This window comes from Pelophylax lessonae, assembly GCF_965119305.1.
Source record: "Pelophylax lessonae genome assembly, chromosome: 6".
NCBI lineage: Eukaryota > Metazoa > Chordata > Amphibia > Anura > Ranidae > Pelophylax > Pelophylax lessonae.
In genome coordinates, this window is record NC_138773.1 from 199,794,724 (window position 1) to 199,818,609 (window position 23,886).

At 39.6% G+C, this 23,886-nt stretch overlaps 1 protein-coding gene across 6 annotated transcripts in view; it reads left to right on the top strand.

Moving 5' to 3' along the window:
- ADAM23 (ADAM metallopeptidase domain 23) overlaps positions 1–23,886 on the top strand; it is a 306,801-nt gene that overhangs the window by 181,980 nt on the left and 100,935 nt on the right. For 4 of the 6 annotated variants that reach the window (XM_082261892.1, XM_082261893.1, XM_082261894.1 and 1 more), the window contains exons 5-8: positions 2,834–2,916; positions 6,132–6,195; positions 12,794–12,866; positions 14,186–14,283. In XM_082261892.1, coding sequence (XP_082118018.1) covers positions 2,834–2,916; positions 6,132–6,195; positions 12,794–12,866; positions 14,186–14,283 — 318 coding nt within the window. The remainder of the gene's footprint in view (positions 1–2,833; positions 2,917–6,131; positions 6,196–12,793; positions 12,867–14,185; positions 14,284–23,886) is intronic. The other 2 variants (XM_082261890.1, XM_082261895.1) reach the window with 1 other exon arrangement.

Sequence of the window (23,886 nt, forward strand, 5' to 3'; positions counted from 1 at the left end):
GTTCTGTATGCCACCACAATAAAATTAAAATGAAACAAACCAAATGAATTTGAAATGCAAAATTTCAGATTTAATTCAAGAGGTTGAACATAAATATCAAGTACAAAAGTCTGAGCTGACAGTATATCTCTAAACACTGCAGAACTCATCCAGCTGCTTTTGTCTTCTGTCACATCATCAATAAACACCAATGACTCAGTGGTACTGGAAGCCATGCATGCCCATGCCTACACCATGTTTTATAGATGACGTTGTGTGCTTTGGATCATGAGCTGTTCCAAGCCATCTTCATACTTTTTTCTTTCTGTCATTCTGGTACAGATTAATCACTTTTTTTTAGATGTTTTTTGGCACCTAACCTGTCTTCTGGTCTAATCTGGCTTTTCTATTCTTCAGGCTTATGAATGGTTTGCACCTTGTGGTAAACCCGCTGTATTTGCTCTCGTGAAGTCTTCTCTTTATTATAGACTTTGACAATGATACGCCCACCTCCTGGAGAGTGTCCTTCACTGGATGTTGTGAATGGGTTTTTCTTTACTATAGAGAGGATCCTGTGATCATCCACCACTGTTGTCTTCTATGGATGTCCAGGCCTTTTTTATGTTTCTGAGCTCACCAGTGTGTTCTTCTTTCCTCAGAATGTACCAAATTGCTGCTTTTGCCAATCCTAATGTCGCTGCTATCTCTCTGATAGATTTGTTTAGTTTTTGAAGCCTTACACTGGCCTGTTTCATTTGCATGGAAAGCTCCTTTGAACACGTGATGTAGGTTCACAGCAATATATTCCAAATGCAAATGCCATGCTTAGAATCAACTCCAAGCCTTTTACCTGCTTAATTGATGAATAAATAATGAAGGAGTATCCCAAATTGTTCAATTACTTTTGGTCCCTTGAAAAAGGGGTGGGGGTGGCTTTTCTTAAGAGCTGTAATTTCTAAACCCTTCTTCTGATTTGGATGTACATACCCTCAAATTAAACCCGAGAGTGTGAACTTTCATTTATATATAACTATAGCTTGATGTATTGGTAAATACCTGCAAAAAACTAAAATGATGCCTGTGTCCAAATATATATGGACCTAACTGTTGATTTGCTACACACAGAGTGATCTGTTTCAATAATTTCTTCCTTTAATTTTGATGATTATGGCATACAGATAGAAAAACCCAACATTAAGTATCTCAGAAAATAAGAGTGTTGTGAAAAAGTTCAATATTGTAAATAGTGTCACACTCTAATCAGCTAATTAACTCAAAACACCTGTAAAGGTTTCCTGAGCCTTTAAATGGTCCCTCAGTCTGGTTCACTTGGTTACACAATCATGGGGAACACTGGGGACTTGACAGTTGTCCAGAAGACAGTCATTGACACACTCCACAAGCAGGGTAATTCATTGATAAAGGAGCTGGCTGTTCACAGAGTTCTGCATTGAAGCATGTTAATGGAAAGTTGAGTGGAAGTAAAAAATGTGGTAGAAAAAGATTTAGGGAGCCATGTCATCTGTTGGTGTTGGTCCACTGTGTTTTGTTAAGTCCAAAGTCAGCACAGCCCTCTACCAGGAAATTCTAGAACACTTCATGCTTCCCTCTGCTGACCAGCTTTATGGAGATGGTGATTTCATTTTCCAGCATGATCTGGCACCTGCCCACACTGCCAAAAGTACCAATACCTGGTTTAATGATCATAGTTTTACTGTGCTTGATTGGCCAGCAAACTCACCTCACCTAAATCCCATACCGACTCTGTGGGGTATTGTTAAGAGAAAGATGAGAGACACCAGACCCAACAATGCAGATGAGCTAAAAGCCACTATCACATTGATGCCATCTCTGAGGACGTCACAGGAAGTGATGAAACGCGTTAGATTGGAACGCATAGCGTCAACACGGTACGTCAGGTGGAACGCAAGCCGGAAACACCGCTCGCCACTCTGCAGAGAGGACGCGAAGCCCACACAAGCTGACCGCTGACCACCCCTGTTTTATTTGTACAATCTACCTGCTTTTAAAAAACCCACATTTGTGGGTAATAAACTAATATCTAGAGCTTCTTTTTCCCTTCCTCCTTATCTAATTGGTTTTACATCCCGGTGTGAGGTGGAGCCTGTTACCAGCCCACAGGAGTTTTAAAAGGGAACCCATCCCAGCCCAGGGGGCAATTAAGTGCTAGTGGTCCTAATGCTATAAGGCATATAGGACCCACTGGTTCTGGTAAGTGATTTAATCTACCCACAAATCACGGTGAAAAAAATTGATGTCACAGAATTTATGGACACCCATATTTGAGCACTTGCACTTTTGAACCATTGGATTATACAGTCACAAAGGACTTTTTGATGATTTTGAGCACCACAGTCACTTATTTTGAACTTTATCACATGTGATCAGCCACCAATCATAATTTGTTTGTTTCTAAATATCGATTGTATTTATTTACTATTTAATATTAATGAAGTCACAGTTGTAAATTGGAGCACATAATATTATATTCATTAGAATATTCATTAGATATATGAGCCATTAACTATTTTTGCTAACATCATAAGTCTATTCAGCAAGCGCTGTAGCCAGCCCTTTGTCATAAGAGCTAAATACTTGCCTTTTTAGCATGTACCTAAAATGGAAATCAGTTTGGAGCAGTCTGAATCTTTAAAGTGTGGTGCCAGTAACTGCTTTTTTCAGGAATTGTAATCTGATATCATAAATGTGAATTCATACTAACACTCTCATTTTTTTTAAATCTTTACTAATTTACCCTTATGTTTGAAAAATGGTTTTCCTTAAGGTTCTAGCAAGAAATGGCACTTTTATTTACGTTGACTTTTTTTCATAGGGAGGAGAACACTGCTACTATCATGGTACCATCAGAGGTGTGAAGAACTCAAGAGTGGCAATATCTACTTGCAATGGTTTACAGTAAGGAGAAATAAACACTACATTTTACATTGCATTTATTAAACTACACAATATTAAAGGATCAACGCTAACCATCCCAATTACAGTTCCCAGTGAATGGTAAAAAAAAAAAGAAGAATTCCTGCCATTCGTGGTCTTCAGGACTCCTAAAGTGAGCTATCCCCAGAAGCATTTTTCATCTCTCCCTAACCCTGCCACAGATTTCTTCCTATACTTGGGGGGGGGTATTGAAACAAGGCCATGGTGATTGTGGGGCCTGCTCTCACAGCAATTATGTAATTATGTTTCTGGCATTTTCTCTAAAGCTGGAGTCCTCTTTTCATCCATCAGATAGATGCTCTACAAAATAAAATGAATGGAAACCCCAACAGGGAGGGTGAGGCCTCTTTATAATGGGCAGGAGATGCGGGTAAACCTGAAAACTCTGGTACCAAGATACTGTGGTCGGAGTTCCCAAGAAACAAATGAAGCCCAAATCTGAAATATCAGTTTTTAATGAAGTGTCATATTACTTTATGTACATTTGTGTTCACCATATAACCCAATGACATTTCCAAATTTCAGTTTTATGACCTTTGTGCGTAATGTAATCAAAGGAAAAAATGTAGAATTCACAATATTGGTTAAGTGAAATAGAGCTGCCAAATAGGTAAAGTATCGGGAACAGGGTACAGGATGTATATAGGCTTAAGGTAGCTTTATTAATTTATTACTCTGGAAGAGCTCAATGTACCAAATAGAAGCACAGTGGGTGATCAGCAGCAGTTGCCCCATACTACATCAATTCCTCCATTTAATCCATTCCATTAGCTAAAATATGATTATATTTCAGTGTTTGTCTATTCCCCTAGGTCCAAATTGTTTTTAGATGGCTTAACTGTATATAAGCACAAAATCTCTTTGCAAAGAAAATGCTTTACAAAGGGACATACTGTATTTCAACAAAGGAGTCTTCAGTAATCCAGAAGTTGAATGTGCTGAAACCAACATCTCTTTATCAGGGCATGTGTGACAAAGATGGTGAACCTGCACTCAGGGAAACATAGTCATGGCAGCCATACAACGTCTGACAAAACAAATCCTTTATCACCTACATAAATTATAGAGATAAAAAAAAAAATGTTATGCCTTTGACCAGCTTCTGGATGTAGAAAACGAGGCACGTCTGCTTCCCTCAGTGATGAATAATCTGCCTAGCTTAGGCAGGGGGAGCAGTTGTCTCTACTGAGACTCCAGGGAGCTTCCTTAGCAGAAAGATTTAAGTGCAGTGAGGAATACTTCTTAGCTGCTATTCATCTGGCTAGCAAAAAAAACTCCTTTTAGAGATCACTGTATAAAGATATTGTTAGACTTCCCAGTTGCATCCTTTTATTATGGAGCCACTATAGATACATTGCATTGGGGTTCTTTGATGGTATATGGGCAACAAGGATCCCACACATTCGTAGACCTCATGCAGAGGGGCTACTGTATGTCCAATCCATATAACCTGGATCTTTTTGCATAGGTAGTCACTGGTAGTCACTGCTGTTAAACATTAATTCATCTCTGTCTACTTCTTATATTACAAAGATTTTAGTAAACTTTATTTTAGTTTCTCGCTCACATAATTTTCCTAAGGAAGGTTTTCAACAATGGACTTCTGAATTTCCCTTTACATGCATATTTACTTGTTCATGGAAGAAAAGCAGATCGGGTGCAAGCAAATGCCTGTAAATAAGCCCTAAAGAGTGCCAATGGTCAAGGAACTTCATAGCTAAACGGGTCCATCCACAAATATATAAGTAATATGTGTTTAGGGCTAAGCATTTTCTGGCAGGAGTCTTGATGACGTTGAGTGCTGTCCCATATTATTGAAGAAATAGTACTGCAGTGGTTTAGAAAATTGGTCCAAAAGACATCTTTACTAAAGCACATTGTGGAGGTTAAACACTAGAATATTGCTTTAAAAAATATTATAACATACAGGAGTAAAAACACAATGTAAAATTAGGTTTATAATGAAAAGCCATGTGTCTTGAAATGCTGTTGCTTTTCATTTATGACCCACATTTGGTGATGTCCTCTGTTAATACATTTTTACATTTAACATTTTTGACAATTTGAGAGCAAACCTTTTATTTGTTTGCTAAAAAGCTGGACAAATAAAACATAAAAGTGATGTCCAACCTTTTAGAACCCCTTTCAGTAGATCAAGTAGTGTTATGTATGATTTTGTAAGGTTTCAGATCCTAAAGCTGTATTCAACCCCAAAACAAAGATATAACATATTGCAGCTTACCAATCCTTAGAAGTAGTGGCTGCATTTGTTTTCTTAGGTGTTTTTTTCTTTATTTCAAACGGTGATCCAGCCAGGAAGACACTTCCTTTTTGAGGGTGTTTGCAATCTGGATAAAATAGTAGAGCAAACACCTTTGGACAGCTGCATTGTCAGTCTGGGGAGAAAGTAACGTTAGACTTGCAGATTTAGATAGATGTGACTAACAAATTGAAGCTGAAGCTTAACACTTTATAAGATATTACAGTAAACAATTAACCCATTTAGTTTTTCATTATTTTCACCTGGTGATCCAGCCAGCAACACACATTCATCTTAGGGTGGCTACAAACATACAGCAAGTATGTAACTTTAAAAATTTATTTCTAGAAAACATTTCAATAATAGCATTAAACAGGCAGTTGCTAAAAATATACTATACACATACAAATTAGTAATAAAACTAAAGTTCAAAAGAAGTTGCATATTCCATAAGGTAGTGATCCAAAACATATCTCAAAATAAAACATGAGCTACTTCAAAAAATGAAAGCTTGCAGTTTTTAAATGTTATCTAGAGCTACCAGAACTGAACACTGAAAATGTGTGGATAAGTATCAGAACAGCATCAGACATGCTGTACCATGCACAAAGGAGGGACAAGCACACAAAAGACACCCAAAGGCTCTAAAAAAATCAACATCCTCTGCTCGGATCACCTTAATTTTTTTTGTTTTACTGATCCTAATCTGAGGGAATGTGACCCCCTCCCATGTGGCAGTGCAAGGGTCTAGCAGACCTTTGCTAGACCCAAGCACTTTTACATGACCAGGAAAGTGATATCATTACTCTAAGTGTCTGACATCAGCAACCATCTTTGATTTCAGTGTCAGCTGGTTTAAATTATTGAGATTGTTAGATATTTTATTGTAGTCTCAAATGTATCTATTTTTTTGCAGTGGAATGTTTGATGATGGCACCCACACCTATACCATACATCCAGTGGACCTAACTCACAACACTGTAAGTACCCACCCTGCATACATATCATATTAAAATCAAAGCAAAGATACTGTATACATGTTTTAGCTTTTTGCATATTTGTATATTTTAATACCTTCAACAATACTTTGAACTGCTACAAAGATCTCCCCGTGTGCTACCATACAGTTTTTAATAACCCCTGCTTATTAGCAGAGGTGACAAAGTTATCTACAGTATAAAGTATCAGTTACTGCACATGAGCCCCAGTGAACAAGAATGGACAAATAGTAGAACTTGAAAATCAAGAAAGGTCTTTTCCTTTAGCTTCTTTTTTTGTGCACTACTCTATTGTACTCTAATCTAAAGTTGTAATTGACATATCAAAGGTCATGCTTTTTTAAACTATTGCAAAAGCCTCCTAAAATGTATGATTTTAGTTATGGATGAATATGAAATCATTTGAAACATGTTATCTACATAACAAACATTTGCATGGCTCATAATATTAAGATGATTTAAATCGTTATAAGATAGGGTTTCCAAAGAAAAGGTATATATAGCATACCTGCATGCCCATGTACATTAAATTCAGAAAATAAAAACAAAAAGGGGATTTATTGTCTTTAGTAACATTGAGTTTCTCTCCAGTCTATTGGCATTCTAGTCAAAATAGGCTCATTTGTAAGTTAATGTATAACTATGCTACTTATGCAAGTAAACTCATGAAAAAAGACATACCATTTTATATGATTATGCTGCTGTTGGAAATGTGTTTTAAATAATTATTTTTCATCTATATATAGATTCATTATTTAAACCTACTTCTCCCTAATTGTTAGAATGATTGTGGAACATATGCAAGTGAGTGTTTAGGACATTCTTCATCTCCTGCACAGAATATTTGTGGGGTTCTTTGTGTACTGAGCCTGCTGGCTCCATTCAGAGGGACAAATGATGACCAAGGCCACCAGATGAGTTTATACCACTGAGATTCTGGAAGTGACCTTTTTCTATTTCTTTTAGGAAATCTAATTTTTGTTTTCTGATATCTAAATTCTTTGAGATTCAAAAACCAAAACATCAGAGAAATAACACATTTCTTTAAATCAGAAAGACTTTATTGAAATAAACCAAAACATTTTAGAGTAAACAATTGACTATGACTGATAGTGCATTCCAACATTAACTACAGCATTAAGAACACCGATAATCAAAATCAACAATAGGTCCGAACATACATTCCAAGACTATTTTATACTGGTACATCACCACAGCCACCATGGTCCTTTCAAAGCATATTACTATTATGCCAATAACATAGGGAGGATGATAAAGCTTGCAGAGAAATAACACATTTTAAGCAGTAAAAAATACTATATGTAAGTGTGCATTTAATTAGTTTTTATCATGCTATGGTTTCCAGCCGATACTGATCCTGAAGTTGTAATAAATTCAAGCTTGATATGAGTTATGCGTAGTACACACGTTGAGGAAATCGCAAGAAAATTACCACTTTTGAAGCAATCATACCATATTCTGATCATTGGTACACAGCTTTTGAGAGCCAATCTCAACAGTTCATGTAAAATTATCTTAATGGTCGAGCAACTTCGGAAAAATTTAAAGACCAAGACGATGCATGCTCCAAAATGAAAGAATACATTACAATAAAAAACATTACATCACTTCCGAAGTTGTATTCTGTTGTACAAGAATTTTTGTAACTTCAGTATCCTATTGGCTTTTGATAGAAGACTAGCATGTAAAAAAAAAAAAAAAATGGACGATCATTCGTCCGATATTCTCATCATGTGTACGAGGCTTTAGATAACTGGGAAAGGTAAGCAAAAGACATTGCTACATCCTATATTTATTTTCAGCACTAGACATACAGTTTCTATTAACACTGTGTTCTTGGCCCTTTGCTGAACATTTCTTACTGCTTAAGACATTAATCTTATTGACAGTGGCACAGATCATGACACAAAACATTCTTTGCTTGGGTACAGCTTGGATGCATTTAGCATTAATAACTTATTACTATTTTTTTTTCCAGAGTTCTTTACAATTTTCTACAACAAGGCTGTCTAACCAATTTTTTTTTTAAAGTAATCCTAAAGTTTAAAAATAAACTTTCTCAGCTCCTTAGGTGGCTCCATAACATAACATACAATAGACTTTGCAAAAATATATTTCACTGAGAAGATAATTAATTGAATCTCCACCACATCATGGTCATAAGAAGCCTAAACAGATTACTGGTCCCTAGATGCATCCTGGGAGATGAATCATCTGATATGCGCTTTACCTCTAGTTTGTCCAACTCATCCCTTTAGCTTTATGGGAAACACATCTATTATAAAGCTCTGCATTCCCTGGCTTCTTCCAGTCCAGTATTTTGCCTGGTGTATGCTCTACTGAACTGCTTGCATATTGTGTGCATAATTCAGTAGAAAGGACTAAGACTGTTAACTGTTGAATAGGTTAATGAAAAAAAGGCACCATGACAACCATCTGTTTCTCATTTTTGTTTAATTATACGAGAGAGAAGAATACATTTTTCAGATTTTCCAACATAAATTATTAAAATTATGATGCTAATAATTACACACTATTTACTGAATTGTAAATGTAAAGGCCAAAAAAGACCTGGAGATAGAGATGCACCATTATTATAAAGTGATAGTGCTGAAATACCTTTCTGATGCCAAACTTATTACCACTGAGAAGATTCAAACTACTATCTGATAGATTTTGATTTTATTTCATTTTGTACATACCAGTAAAACGTCTTTGAAGGTTCTGATTTTCCAGGTAAAGCTAGTGGTAGTTAATCCCATTCAGTTATTATGTTGAAGATGTTTCAGAGCTTATCCAAGACACCTTTTCAGTTTCAATGAATGGAACATACCCCAGAATGTATATCTACTTTTTGTGTTGCTACCTGTGTGCGTATAAATACAAGGGTACATTCCTGGCACTCATTACAAGTTAAAAAGTGATTTGAATAAGCTGCAAAACATTTTCAACATTTCCGAACAGTTTAATGTGATTACCTTCTACCAGGAAAAACACTGGACCAGTCAAAGCCAGGAGATACAATAACAATTCCCCAAGATGCACACCGAAGTTAATGAACTTAATTGGTTGCTTTAAGACCAAGAAGTGCTTTGGGTTTACCAACTATTCCTCAAGTTTGGCAACCCCCTTTTCATTGGAACACCCCTAAAAGTTTGCTTTTTTTTAATGATGTACCGCCACTCTCTGCAGCATTCTGATGTTTGTCCATGCTGGCCAGGTGATATGCCTTCATAGGATGGGTTCTTTATGCTCTGGGCTTACCAGAAGTGTGTTGAATGATGCTGGGAGTCATTATGCATGGAAGATGATGATTGCAGAGCAGTAAGCCTGTGGGGACAGTGCTAGAAACAAGCTTTGTATTGTAGCCAGAATGTTTTTTTTTTTTTTTTTTTCAATTTTCAGTTTAGTTTTTAGTGATGTTGAGGATTGACATTTTATTGTTTTGCTTAACATGGACTTAGGCTTTACCAATCATTTTTTTTTTTTTACATTCTATAGCAGGGGTCTCCAAACTATGGCCCTCCAGTTGTTTAGGAATTACAATTCCTATCATTTATGGGGGAAGGTTAGGTAGATGGTGCTGCCTATAATAGATAGTATATCTTAACCACTTGCCTACAGTGCACTTTCATCCCCTTCCTGCCCAGGCCAATTTTCAGCTTTCAGCGCTCTCACACTGAATGACAATTGCGCGGTGATGCTACACTGTACCCATATGACATTTTTAGCATTTTTTTCACACAAATAGAGCTTTCTTTTGGTGCTATTTAATCACCTCTGGGTTTTTTATTTCTAACAAAAAAAAAAGAAAAAAGACAGAAAATTTTGAAAAAAAAAAACGTTTTTCTTATTTTCTGTGAGTAAATTTTGAAAATAAAAAAAATGTTTCCCCTTCACTGATGTGCGCTGATGAGGCGGAACTGATGGGCACTGATAGGCTGCACTGATGGGCACTGATGAGGTGGCACTTATGGGCACTGATGAGGTGGCACTGATGAGGAGTACTAATATGCTGCACTGATGAGCACTGATAGGCGGCACTGATGAGCACTGATAGGCGGCACTGATGGGCACTGAGAAGTGGCACTGATGGGCACTGAGAGGCGGCACTGAGGGGCGGCACTGATGGGCACTGAGGGGAGGCACTGATGGTCACTGACGGGTGGCACTGATGAGCACTGATGGGCGGCACTAATGGGCAGCACCATCAGTGCCCACACTCAGTGCCCATTTTGCTGCCAGTCAGTGCCTAGATGAGCAGGCACTGATGGGCACTGACTGGCAGCACTATGGGCACTGATTGTGGGCACTGATGACGGGCACTGATGGTGGGCAGTTATGGCATTTTATTTCCCTTTTGTGTAATCAGGGCACTGGTGATCAGTGCCCTGATTACATTTCCCTGTGTCCCCTATGAGGAGGAGCCGCTGATCGGCTCTCCTCGGCTCACACACTGACAGTGTGAGCTGAGGAGAGCCGAATAACGGCATTTCCTCATTTACATGTAACCGGCTGTGATTGGACACAGCCGATCACATGGGTAAAGAGTCATGTCATTGACTCTTTACCGAGATCGGGATCGCGCCGTGTCCTAGCAACACGGCACGGTCACGATCGCCGCTCCGCTCGCCCCTGGGGGTGTGCAAGAGAGGCTGTTCTGGTGCGCCGTCATATGACGGCGTCCCAGGATAATAGGTACACCGCTCCGCCGTCATTTGATGGCAGCCGGGTAGTAACTGGTTAAATAAACAATTGGTAAGTAATAACGGAAATTGGTAGATAATGATATTGTACAGTATACAGTTGCACAGCAATAAATATAAACACAAAAATGTGCAAAATGCGAAGGGATAAATATAAAGTGCAAAGTGAACGCTGAATAGGTATTTGGCAGATGGGTGTGAATAAATAAAGTGACTAGCGTAGATGAAAAGTCATAAAGAATAAATTATGCGTGATAAATATATGGAAGTGGTACTCAGATAAATTTGACCAAAAAAGTGCAAGTGCAAAGGAATATATAAGGTGCAAGGTGAACACCAAATTGGTATATTGGCAAAGCAGTGCCAATAGACAAGTGAATCTAATAAATAGAAACACTGTGAGATAGTGACTGTAGTTATAAATTATAAAATTAAAAATATAAATTAGCAAGTGATAAATTCAATATATAGAGCCAAGTGATCTTCCATAAACAATATGGATGTGGATAAGGTGAACGGTGCTATATGGACCAAACATAAATCATATAATTAATGGTGACTAGGTGATGGGTAAAAAGTCCATTCGGTGCTATGGGTGTTGTTTCCCAACAACTGAATCGATCTTAGGGTGGTCCGTTTCCAGGGGTGCAGGTGAGGAATACAATGTGCTTTCCTCAGGATCTAGCCCGCACTCACTAGAACTCCGTACTCCACAGGGGTATAAATCGTTGTACCCTCCTGGGGGAAATAAGGGGAACCTCTTTCCACTAAGACCTTCAGTATAGGATATTCAAGCCAGAGACACCTCTCCAGATAAGGTACTTTCAAAAAGACTCCAGGGGACATAAGTGTTGAATCAGGGGGAAAGGAGAGTTGCCAGACCATATATAGAAAAAACCTCACATGGTGAAGTATTGCTAAGTAAACATTTTTATTAGATAGATGAAAGGGCACTCACAATTTGTACAGAATAAACGTGCATAAAACCATGGAACCGCAATTACTCTGGGGTGTACATCGGGGTTTCCGGGATGCCGTGTGCTTCAACCACCGGAAGTGCATTCCAACAGATAGCGGATGTGACGTGGTTATGCCTATATTTATTTATTTATTGACACCCATCTGCCAAATACCTATTCAGCGTTCACTTTGCACTTTATATTTATCCCTTCGCATTTTGCACATTTTTGTGTTTATATTTATTGCTGTGCAACTGTATACTGTACAATACCATTATTATCTACCAATTTCCGTTATTACTTACCAATTGTTTATTTAAGATATACTATCTATTATAGGCAGCGGCATCTACCTTACCTTCCCCCATATATTCCTGTATATCTCTTTGAGCTATAACCTTGAGGTGGGCAGCAGCCAATACCTTATTATTCTATCCTAAGCGCGGTTCCCCCCCCCCCTTTTTTTACAATTCCCATCATGCCTAGTCATGTCTGTGAATGTCAGAGTTTTACAATGTCTCATGGGATGTGTAGTTCCACAACAACTGAAGGGCCCTAGGTTGGAGATCCCTGTTCTATAATATGTTTTTGGTGTATGTGTACTTTTACATTTTAGATCTGCTTTAGGATATTAAAGAGACAACTATTTGAATTTTTAATGGCATCACTTGAAATCATGCAGCACAATCTGTTAGATTCCAATTGGCAGCCTGTACTGCCAATTGGAATCTAACAGATTGTGCTGCATGTGCTCCCTTTTACGAACATAATGAAAAAAACTGTATTCTCACATATTTGTGATTTTTTTTTTCAGAGGTTATTAGCTTCTTTAATAAAACTGCATTATTCCAGCTTCTTGTTGTTTGATTTGGACCAGCATTTGTTGTTCTCCAGGAAAGCACAAGTCGCCCCCATGTCATAGAGAAAACTCCAGGATCCCAAATTCCCAGTGTACCACACCATTTAGGTAAGTCACACACACATTTTCACTTACATTTTGTAGACAGATCATATCTATTTCATTTCCTGGTTTTATTTTCTATAGTTCCTCTGTACAAATGAATTGTCTAAAACTATGATATATTATACTTGAAATGTAACAGATTATTGAAGAATCAGTATTTGCATTAAAATAGATACACCTCTAAAGTCCTCCCCTGATAAAGGAGAACACTAACTGTGTTGAGGCCAATGTCAAAATTATTAAGGGGCTCCATATCACTTTATTCTGCATCTTAAAAGCTTTCATATATTTGCTTTTATAGTAGTTTTATAGAGGTTCTAAGACTAATATTAGTTCTAATTTATCAAAAACGATTTGCCAAAAACGTTTTAATACCTGCATAAGATAGTATGTAGCCAGACAGTGTTGGGTCCCAAAATAGTCATTGCACATGCATGGTTTTAATTTGTAGGCCTTAGGGCATGTACCTGCAAAGCTTCCAATAGCAAGACAGGGGACTTGGAAGGGACAGGCCACTGCGCAACCATAAGAAATCTGGTATCTGTTGGTATTATAGACAGCCCTGGATTTTTAAATTGCAGCGACTAATTGGGTCTAAATGCATACCTTAAGAGTTTAATAAAATTGTCTGGTTTTCCATTGCTGAGCTTTGCTTCAAGAACTATTGCATCAAGTTATCAAAATCCAATATACTATATCACTCAGCAATTCCTATTTCAAAACTGAATCTGTTCATGTATATAAAGACAAAATAGGTAATAACTTCCATTTACAAAGTGTATTTTTTTGTACTTTCAAAAAATACCATATTTAGGTAGAGCGTGTTCTTAAAGCTGATCTCTGGGCTAAACAAAAACAGTCTAAATGCATGAGTTTTGTGTATTTCTAATTGAACTTTCCAATTCTGTGCAGTAATCCAGTGTGAAATTTTGCCTCTGTGTAGGAACTCACTGTAATAAAGAGAAGTCACTGCTGCTCTCTCTCCTTGCGCAGGGTGTCTGGTCTTGTACCCGCCCCCTTCCTGTGCTTTAGGCAGGAAGCATGTAGTGAGTAGAGCTGCTGGGTCCCCCCCATCCAACTTTTCTCTCTGCAGAGGTTATGTACAGCACAATAATGATATCACTGCTACATGGTAATATTAAATAAAGAAAAAAGTTGGCAAAGGCTTTTGGTGTACTTAAGGTGGAATAATATCCATTGTGGCTATTGGTGAAAATGTTTGCATGAAACTGTATATGCCTGGAGTTCAGCTTTACACTTTGTAATTGTTTCTCTGGTTTATACACTGTATACATTAAAGGTTTTCTTGATGTAACTTATAGTATTGCTCTTGACAGATTCTGAGAAGAAAGTCAACACTCAACAGACATTTTTTGCACAAACACAGTGGGTAAGAAGGAGAAGGAAAAGGACAGTCAGTGTGAGTATAAATAATAAAACAATCAATTTAGAAACTATGTATTCATAAAGAACCCCTTATCATTCTCGGACTGTTAGAATATAAATATACTTGTTTCAAAATGTCTTAACGTATCCTTAATTCATATAATAGGCATATAACATATCTGTCAACGAATTAAACCATATACTGTAAATAAAGAAAGGAATGCCAGACCAAAACTGGACAAAGGATAATTTTCATTTATGGTAAATAAGTAATATAAAACCAGCCAGCGTGTTGGGGTTGGGGTGGGCAACACCACTCCCCCTTATCGATCATTGATGCTCAGAAACTGCTGACAAGTTGTTACTCCATGTGAAAAGTTTAATACTGGTTCCAATATACAGTAGATCTGTGAAGTCAAGGTTTTCTTTGAGTCCATCCAGTTTTTATCCTGTGTTGAGCCCTGATTAAGGGGGAGCGATGTTGCCCCCAAAATGCATTGGCTGTTTTTATATAACTTATTTACCATCAATTAAAATGATCCATGCACTTTTAGTCTGGCTCTCCTTTCTGTATTTTTATGGTTTGAGCTATTCTGATTCCCACCCAGGAAAGCCTTGCTGTTTGGTAGCCACCTTGCCAAAGCTATTGTGCATGTTTGAAATTTGCTTTCATCTCTCTTCATGTGCAAGTTTAAAAATCCCAGAACCTCTTTGAGTATGTTGTTAAGGAACCAATGAAACCCATTGTCGTCAGTTGTCGTAAAAATGTATCATCATGAAATCAATTACCTTTACACCTTGTGTACATCTTGTTTTTCTCTAATTCTTCACATGGGTTGGGTTGATTTACTGAGGGATTTGGGAATCTTTGCAAAAAAAATTGCGTGAATTTGTATCCAAGTTTCTATTTACTTTGAAAACCAGATTATGTGTAGATAAAATAAATAAACAAGAATTTGCTTTTCACATGACTGGATAAGTGAAGGCAATGAGGGTTTTTTTTTACTAAAACAGGGGGTGCAACATCTGGTGCAACTCTACATAGACACCATTCACCTTACAGGTTTTTTTGGAAAAGCTTAAGATAGAACTGTAGGCAAAACTTTTTTTTCTATTTTGGATAGAGTAAGGGAGGGTTATAACCCCTGTCAGATTTATTTTCGTCATCTTTGTCCCATTGCAGAGATTTCCCTTCACTTCCTGTCCCATAGCCAAACAGGAATTGAGAGGGAATCTCTGCAAATTAAGGGAATTCCTTAGGGACCCCCAGGTCACCAGAACTATTCTGGGGACAACCAAAAATTTGGGATTTTCTTTAACTTTTTCTTTCAATGGTAATGGTAAACAGGACAAATAGAGAGGGTGAATCTCCTTAACAGGGGCACAGACATCAATAAAAAACTGACAGATGTTCTAATCCCTCTCCACTCTATCCAAAACTAAAAACAACATGTTTTGCCTTATACTTGAACTGAAAAAGCTGAAGTTAGGAGCTGATTGGCTACCATGCAGAGCTGCACCAGATTCTAAATGCATCTGTTTGAGTTAATCTACCCCAATGTTCAGACAATTTTTTAATAAAGATTCTCAACACCCTTTAGTATTCAACTCCATTATGTACAGTAGTATATATATTTTTGCCTCAGTTACACACAGCATATTTGAAGCTGTCACCTAGTTTCCTCTTTTCTCAGTTGGGCCCTCTTTACCAGAAGAGAGTCAACACCACACACATATATATTTATGCTTGGTCTCAGAGTCATAAAGGAATACCAACTATCCAAAACCACATGTAAATTATTGGTATGCAAGAATTAGAAGACTTGTTTATCCTTCTATGTCAGCAACCATATTCTATTTGCTTGTGCCAAGACTATGATTTTCAAATCACTCATATGTGTTGTGCCCTACTGTCCATTGTTCTACAAGTCCCATCTCTTTGCCCAAATGCTAAATAACACAATCTGTTTCCAGTTTGGCCCATTGGCTAATCAGGCTTACACTGAGCTACTGGATTTTACTGTGGGTTGCTGGAAGCCTACAGATTATTTGTCATCTGCCAAATTAATATAATCGTATTAATTTCAGTTTCTCTTTTGTTACCACACATTTAGAACAGTCAGCCTGGTTTTCCTGTGTGTGGTCAGCATGATCCTAGAAATAAAGAGGAAATGTTAGCTTGTTTGTCTTCATCCTGGGATTTCATATATTGTGGGTTTTGTTCTAGCTTTCAAGCATTGTACAATATCTGTAATTAGTAAAGGTCAGGGCTGGCCCAATACATTGTGCTGCCTGGGACCAACAATTAAATGCTGCCCCCCCCCCAAAAAAAAAAACCCACCCACCAAAAGGCCCACACAATTTTATTTTCTATCATGATAATTAAAAATAAAATTGAATTTATCAGGAAGTCAGATTTATATGCAACAGTAACTTGTCTACATGCCCAATTATATGACATACCACTATATTCAATTCCAAACCACAAACTCCAGTATTATTTCATTTGTCTGAATGTCTGACGTCATTGCGCACACCCTCTGCCTCCTCATACTCATCAGTTTGCACTATGGGCGGCAGTATGAGATGGGGAAAGGCCGCCCGTAATGCACCGCAAACTGATGACACACAAAACTGCTAGAAAAAAAAATATTGGGCATCAATTTGCTGCCCCTCTCAAAATGCTGCCTGGGTCCAATGGACCCAGTGGGACCCATGGTAGGGCCAGCCCTGAGTAAGGTCAAAATGTGCAGTGTGTGATCCAAAATGTTTGGTGGTTCCAGCTGCTATAGTAAACTTTAGATGCTGGACTGTATACCCAGAAAACCCTATTGAAAAATGGCATCTTCTGGCCATGTGTGGGGTCATCATTCTGCCTCAATAAGACATCCTATACATGGGATATCTAGCTGCATAACATGTTTCACTCAAAGTGAACAGAGCAAAGCCTACACCATGGGTAATGCTCTGCAATTTGTTTAAAAAAAGTTCTTGCACATTACATGAGCATTTACACTGACCGTGCATGCATAGCAGCTTGATCTTCCTTATGTTGGATTCACAGTTCTGGGTTTGTGGTAATGCAAAGCATGCTAACACATGTAACAGCTATTGGTGCGCTGTGCTGCCATTCATTTTCAGTGGCACCCCAACACCCTAATGCACCTGCATGTAACACTCTACAAGTCTGCAATTTTGCCCATGCATTGGCAGCCCATTGAAAATATGTGCAAAATAAATGGGCTGCCTTAATGCAACAAACCTTGCATAATACACCACACACATGTAAATGGGGCCTTTATGTCTGGCGCATTCACCATTACCCCGGATGCTCTTTAACCCGCCCTATTTTCATAGGTTGCATTGAATTCTCTGTGCAGTTTGGCAAAGGTGGCCTTACCCTATTGAATATATTGTAGATATAGGAATATTCACTAAAGCTACATTTCACTAAAGTGTATGTAGGCCTTAACAATGCACTTCTTTAATTTGCTATTTTTTGGCCTGTTAAATATACCCTTGAAAAGATGGTGTTATATGATTTTGATGAAGAAAAAAAAAAAAAAACCTGTTGATCATGCCAGAAATTCAGAGATGTTCTGTGTTCTCTGCACTTGTCCTGTGTTGTGTAGTATAAAAATCCCTCCTAGTTTATGTCCTGGACTATAGAATCATTAGTGAAACAACTATGTACCTGCGCTGCTTGTGCTAAAAACACCTAATAAATATGTGTCAATAATAAAGTGCTAGTGCAAAGCTGTGCTGAGTGCAACCATAAAACCTGTGCATACAAATCAAATAATTATCAACCATGAATATCAATTATGAATAATAAAACATTCCATGTGAAAAAGAATACAAAAATTATCATATGTATCAGAAAAAATTATGTATATAAAAATAAGTATATATAAACAAATCCATAAATTACTATAATCTTCAACCAATATTCTTAAAGTGAAAAGTCTCTGTGCTCATTCAAGTGCTTTGTGCTCGATAAATAAGAAAGTGCCAGTGCTCAGTCCAGGTGAGATAGTGCTCCCCTCTTGGTTCCCCACTCACCAGAAGCTGGGTATAAAAACGCCTTAACAATGGTCTTATGAAGTAGACCCCTCAATAGATCATCAGCAGGAGCAGGGTGCCGAACCAATGCCTCTCACTCTATATCCAGGCAATACTCTCCTTTTTTTTTTTTTCCTCCAGTTCATGAAAAGAAAAGGGCCATCATCGTGCAGTATGTTTAAACCGTTTATTAGCACGCAAAATAAAAATACACTTACACTGTGCAGGGAAATAAACAACCTTATGCAAAACCGCGGGACGCCAAGCAAATGGCCGTGCGTTCCACCCGCGTAACCGGAAGCCGGAAGCCGGAAGTGGTTGCAGCCGGAAGTGACGTATTGGGTATTCGGACGGCTTGACGCGTTTCGCTCCGCCAATCAGAGCGTTATCAAAAGCCTTTTGATAACGCTCTGATTGGCGGAGCGAAACGCGTCAAGCCGTCCGAATACGCAATACGTCACTTCCGGCTGCAACCACTTCCGGCTTCCGGTTACGCGGGTGGAACGCACGGCCATTTGCTTGGCGTCCCGCGGGTTTGCATAAGGTTGTTTATTTCCCTGCACAGTGTAAGTGTATTTTTATTTTGCGTGCTAATAAACGGTTTAAACATACTGCACGATGATGGCCCTTTTCTTTTCATGAACTGGGAGAGTATTGCCTGGATATAGAGTGAGAGGCATTGGTTCGGCACCCTGCTCCTGCTGATGATCTATTGAGGGGTCTACTTCATAAGACCATTGTTAAGGCGTTTTTATACCAAGCTTCTGGTGAGTGGGGAACCGAGAGGGGAGCACTATCTCACCTGGACTGAGCACTGGCACTTTCTTATTTATCGAGCACAAAGCACTTGAATGAGCACAGAGACTTTTCACTTTAAGAATATTGGTTGAAGATTATAGTAATTTATGGATTTGTTTATATATACTTATTTTTATATACATAATTTTTTCTGATGCATATGATAATTTTTGTATTCTTTTTCACATGGAATGTTTTATTATTCATAATTGATATTCATGGTTGATATTTATTTGATTTGTATGCACAGGTTTTATGGTTGCACTCAGCACAGCTTTGCACTAGCACTTTATTATTGACACATATTTATTAGGTGTTTTGAGCACAAGCAGCCAGGTACATAGTTGTTTCATTGTTTGAAAGGTAATACCTTTTATACCTGCAGCAGCTTATTTTGGTTTATATTTTATTTATTTATTGGCACCTAGTGATCCTAAGCGCAAACCCCTCACATTTGAATTGAATCATTAGTGTCTATGTTGTAGAGATAAGAATGGTGAAAGGCTTTGAGTAGTTTAGCAAAAAGACAACTCAGCAGATCTGACAATAGTCAGACCACCAAAAGGGTGGATGTTATCAGCCGACAACCATAAATAGGAGCTGAGTGCATTTCTAGCACATCAACAAATATTTTTATAGTATGGCAGGATATTTATGTGTAAAACATTGGGAAATATGCAATTTTTGCAGAGATTCTAGACGCTTCTCCTTCTACGCGTTGGCATATGCAGGTCCTCTGAAGTCATATAATACAATGGAGTGCCCTTAGCTCTGTATTTTACATGATAAATTGCAATTGTTGGATCAATATTTGTTGAGTGGACTAGCTGAAATATTTTCATGCAGAATTAAAATAAACTAATAATATATGGCCAGCTTTAAACTGTAGGGGTTTTAATTATTTTTAGCTAAACTTTAGCTTTAAGTATGAAGTTCTATAAGATGTCTATTTATCAGACTTTTCTAAGTGAATTATCTTTTTTGCTTTAGTAAATAACCCCAATGTATACGTCCACCTTGCAGAACTTCTGCCTCTTCCTTCCTTCAACTCATAGAACAAATATATGGAAGTATAATTCTGTAAAACTCTGCAGGCCTTATTCATATTAGTTGTCCCGGTACTTACTTGACTGAAGTCTACCTGTGATATTTCATTGTGTTTATGACTAGGGTTGAGCGGACACCTAGATGTCCGTGTTCGACGGGTTCGGCCGAACTTTAAAAAAAAGTCCGGGTCCGTGTCCCGGACTTTTACCGAACTTTTCCCGGACACCGAACCCCATTGAAGTCAATGGGGACCCGAACTTTAAGGCACTAAAATGGCTCTAAAACACCAAAGGAAAGGGCTAGAGTGCTGCAAATGGCAGCAAAACGTAATTAAGAGCATGGCAAGTGCTCTGCAAACAAATGTGGATAGGGAAATAACTTAAAACAACAAAAAAAAACAGAAAAATAAAACAATGCTTCTTCATCTCTGAAGGACGAGGCCCATATGGAGTAGGAGGGAGGTTGAGGTGGTGGTGGATGTGGCGGTGACATAGGCGTGCGCACAGGGTGTGCTGGGTGTGCCTGGGCACACCCTAATCACCTAGGGCACATAGCATTGCCAGTGAGGAGATGGGAAAGATCTCCCTGGGACCTGCTCTGCTCTATTTCTCCTTGCCTACAGGTACATGGCCCCGATACATTACTCTCCCTGCTGGCAAACACATGCATGTGTATTTCAACTTTGGGGTGCACACCTTAATGCAATAGGCTGCGCACACCTATGGGCGGTGTAGGTGGAAGCGGCGGTGGAGGAGGACCAGGGCCGGATTAACAGCATCATGGGCTTGGTGCTGAGGATTTTGAAGGGCCTTAAGGGCCGTGCCTTGCCATGCACCCAGAGGAGGAAGGGTGCAGCCATGCATGCCTAATTCAACATGGGATGCTGTCTCTGAAGCCCATAAACACATCCATGCATCGCCAACTGTCCCTCCTTGTCCGGCCTTCACGCTGTGTGGGGAGGTTCTGAGGGTGCTGCCTGGGGAAGCGAGCATAGAAGCCAGACTTCTGTGTTTACAAGTGACAGAAGAGCGGTAACAGTGAATATGGCCAACCCGGGGCCTATATAAAAGGTAGGGGCCTGGAGCTGCAGCTCCAATAGCCCCTACATTAATCTGGCCCTGAGGAGGAGGATGAGGTAGCCAACACTGCTTCTTTTCAAAAATTTTAAATGAGGGTACACCCCAAAAGAGTGAGAAAGAGCAAAAATGGAACAATGGGTGGGTAAGGTCGGTATCCATTTCTATTCTGCATAAGGTACGGAAAAGTCCCGTGGGATCCATGCCTGGTTCATTTTAATGAACGTGAGCTTGTCCACATTGTCTCTGGACAGGCGGCTGCGCTTGTCTGTTATAACGCCCCCAGCCGTGCTAAATACCCGTTCAGATAATACACTGGCTGCAGGGCACGCCAGCACCTCCAAGGCGTAAAGGGCAAGCTCAGGCCATGTGCCCAATTTGGAGACCCAGAAGTTGAAGGGGGCAGACCCGTCATTCACTACATGTAGGCGTGTGCACACATACTGCTCCACCATGTTGGTAAAATGCTGCCTCCTGCTAAGACGTTCCATCTGAGCTGCTGGTGCTGCTGTTTGTTGTGGCGTGCTGACAAAGCTTTTCCACATTTCGGCCATGCTAACCCTGCCTTCTGAGGTGCTGGCGGTGCCCTGGTTGCGTTGGCGACCTCCTCCTCCTCCTCCTCTGCCTTGTGCTTCCACTGTGGCCCCGCTGTCAGATGGGAATGCCAGCAGCATGGCGTCTACCAGCGTGCGCTTGTACTCGCGCATCTTGCGATCGCGCTCCAGTGAGTGAATTAAGGACGGTACGTTGTCCTTGTAACGGGGATCCAGCAGCGTGGCCACCCAGTAATCAGCACAAGTTAGAATGTGGGCAACTCGGCGGTCGTTGTGGAGACACTGCAGCATGTAATCGCTCATGTGTGCCAGGCTGCCCAGAGGCAACGAAAGGCTGTCCTCTGTGGGAGGTGTATCGTCCGTGTCCTCTGTATCCCCCCAGCCACGCACCAGTGATGGCCATGAGCTGGCCTGGGTGCCACCCTGCTGTGAACATGGTTCCATCTCCTCCTCCAGCTCCTCCTCCTCCTCATCCTCCTCATCCTCCAGAACTGTGCCCCTGCTGGACAATTGCGTCCCTGGCGTTTGCGTGTGCAGGAACCCACCCTCGGAGCCCCTTGCGAATGACTGCCCTGAAAGCCTTGGAAATGTTACCTCTTCATCCTCCTCCTCCTCCTCATCCTGTGCCACATCCTCTTCCATCATCGCCCGAATTGTTTTTTCAAGGAGGCATAGAAGTGGGATAGTTAAGCTGAGAACAGCGTCATTGCCACTGGCCATGTTGGTGGAGTACTCAAAACAGCGCAACAAGGCACACAGGTCTCGCATGGAGGCCCAGTTAAATTAAATAGCGGAATAGAAAATATGATCCAAAAAAAGTGTATGTATATCACACGTACACAACCACACTGGGCCCCAATTACTATTGTTTGTACCCCTAAAAGGCTAGATGAGGAGTAGGGGGAGTATGGAACAGGCAGCACCCTCAAACCTTCAGAAGTATGAGATGAACCCCAACAACTTGGAAAGGTGGATCTCTCTCACACGTACCAACACAGACTATCCCCCAATTTAACTGATCCCCAAAGGTTTTTGATTAAATAGCGGAATAGAAAATATGATCCAAAAAAAGTGTATGTATATCACACGTACACAACCACACTAGGCCCCAATTACTATTGTTTGTACCCCTAAAAGGCTAGGAGTAGGGGGAGTATGGAACAGGCAGCACCCTCAAACCTTCAGAAGTATGAGATGAACCCCAACAACTTGGAAAGGTGGATCTCTCTCACACGTACCAACACAGACTATCCCCCAATTTAACTGATCCCCAAAGGTTTTTGATTAAATAGCGGAATAGAAAATATGATCCAAAAAAAGTGTATGTATATCACACGTACACAACCACACTAGGCCCCAATTACTATTGTTTGTACCCCTAAAAGGCTAGGAGTAGGGGGAGTATGGAACAGGCAGCACCCTCAGACCTTCAGAAGTATGAGATGAACCCCAACAACTTGGAAAGGTGGATCTCTCTCACACGTACCAACACAGACTATCCCCCAATTTAACTGATCCCCAAAGGTTTTTGATTAAATAGCGGAATAGAAAATATGATCCAAAAAAAGTGTATGTATATCACACGTACACAACCACACTAGGCCCCAATTACTATTGTTTGTACCCCTAAAAGGCTAGGAGTAGGGGGAGTATGGAACAGGCAGCACCCTCAAACCTTCAGAAGTATGAGATGAACCCCAACAACTTGGAAAGGTGGATCTCTCTCACACGTACCAACACAGACTATCCCCCAATTTAACTGATCCCCAAAGGTTTTTGATTAAATAGCGGAATAGAAAATATGATCCAAAAAAAGTGTATGTATATCACACGTACACAACCACACTGGGCCCCAATTACTATTGTTTGTACCCCTAAAAGGCTAGATGAGGAGTAGGGGGAGTATGGAACAGGCAGCACCCTCAAACCTTCAGAAGTATGAGATGAACCCCAACAACTTGGAAAGGTGGATCTCTCTCACACGTACCAACACAGACTATCCCCCAATTTAACTGATCCCCAAAGGTTTTTGATTAAATAGCGGAATAGAAAATATGATCCAAAAAAAGTGTATGTATATCACACGTACACAACCACACT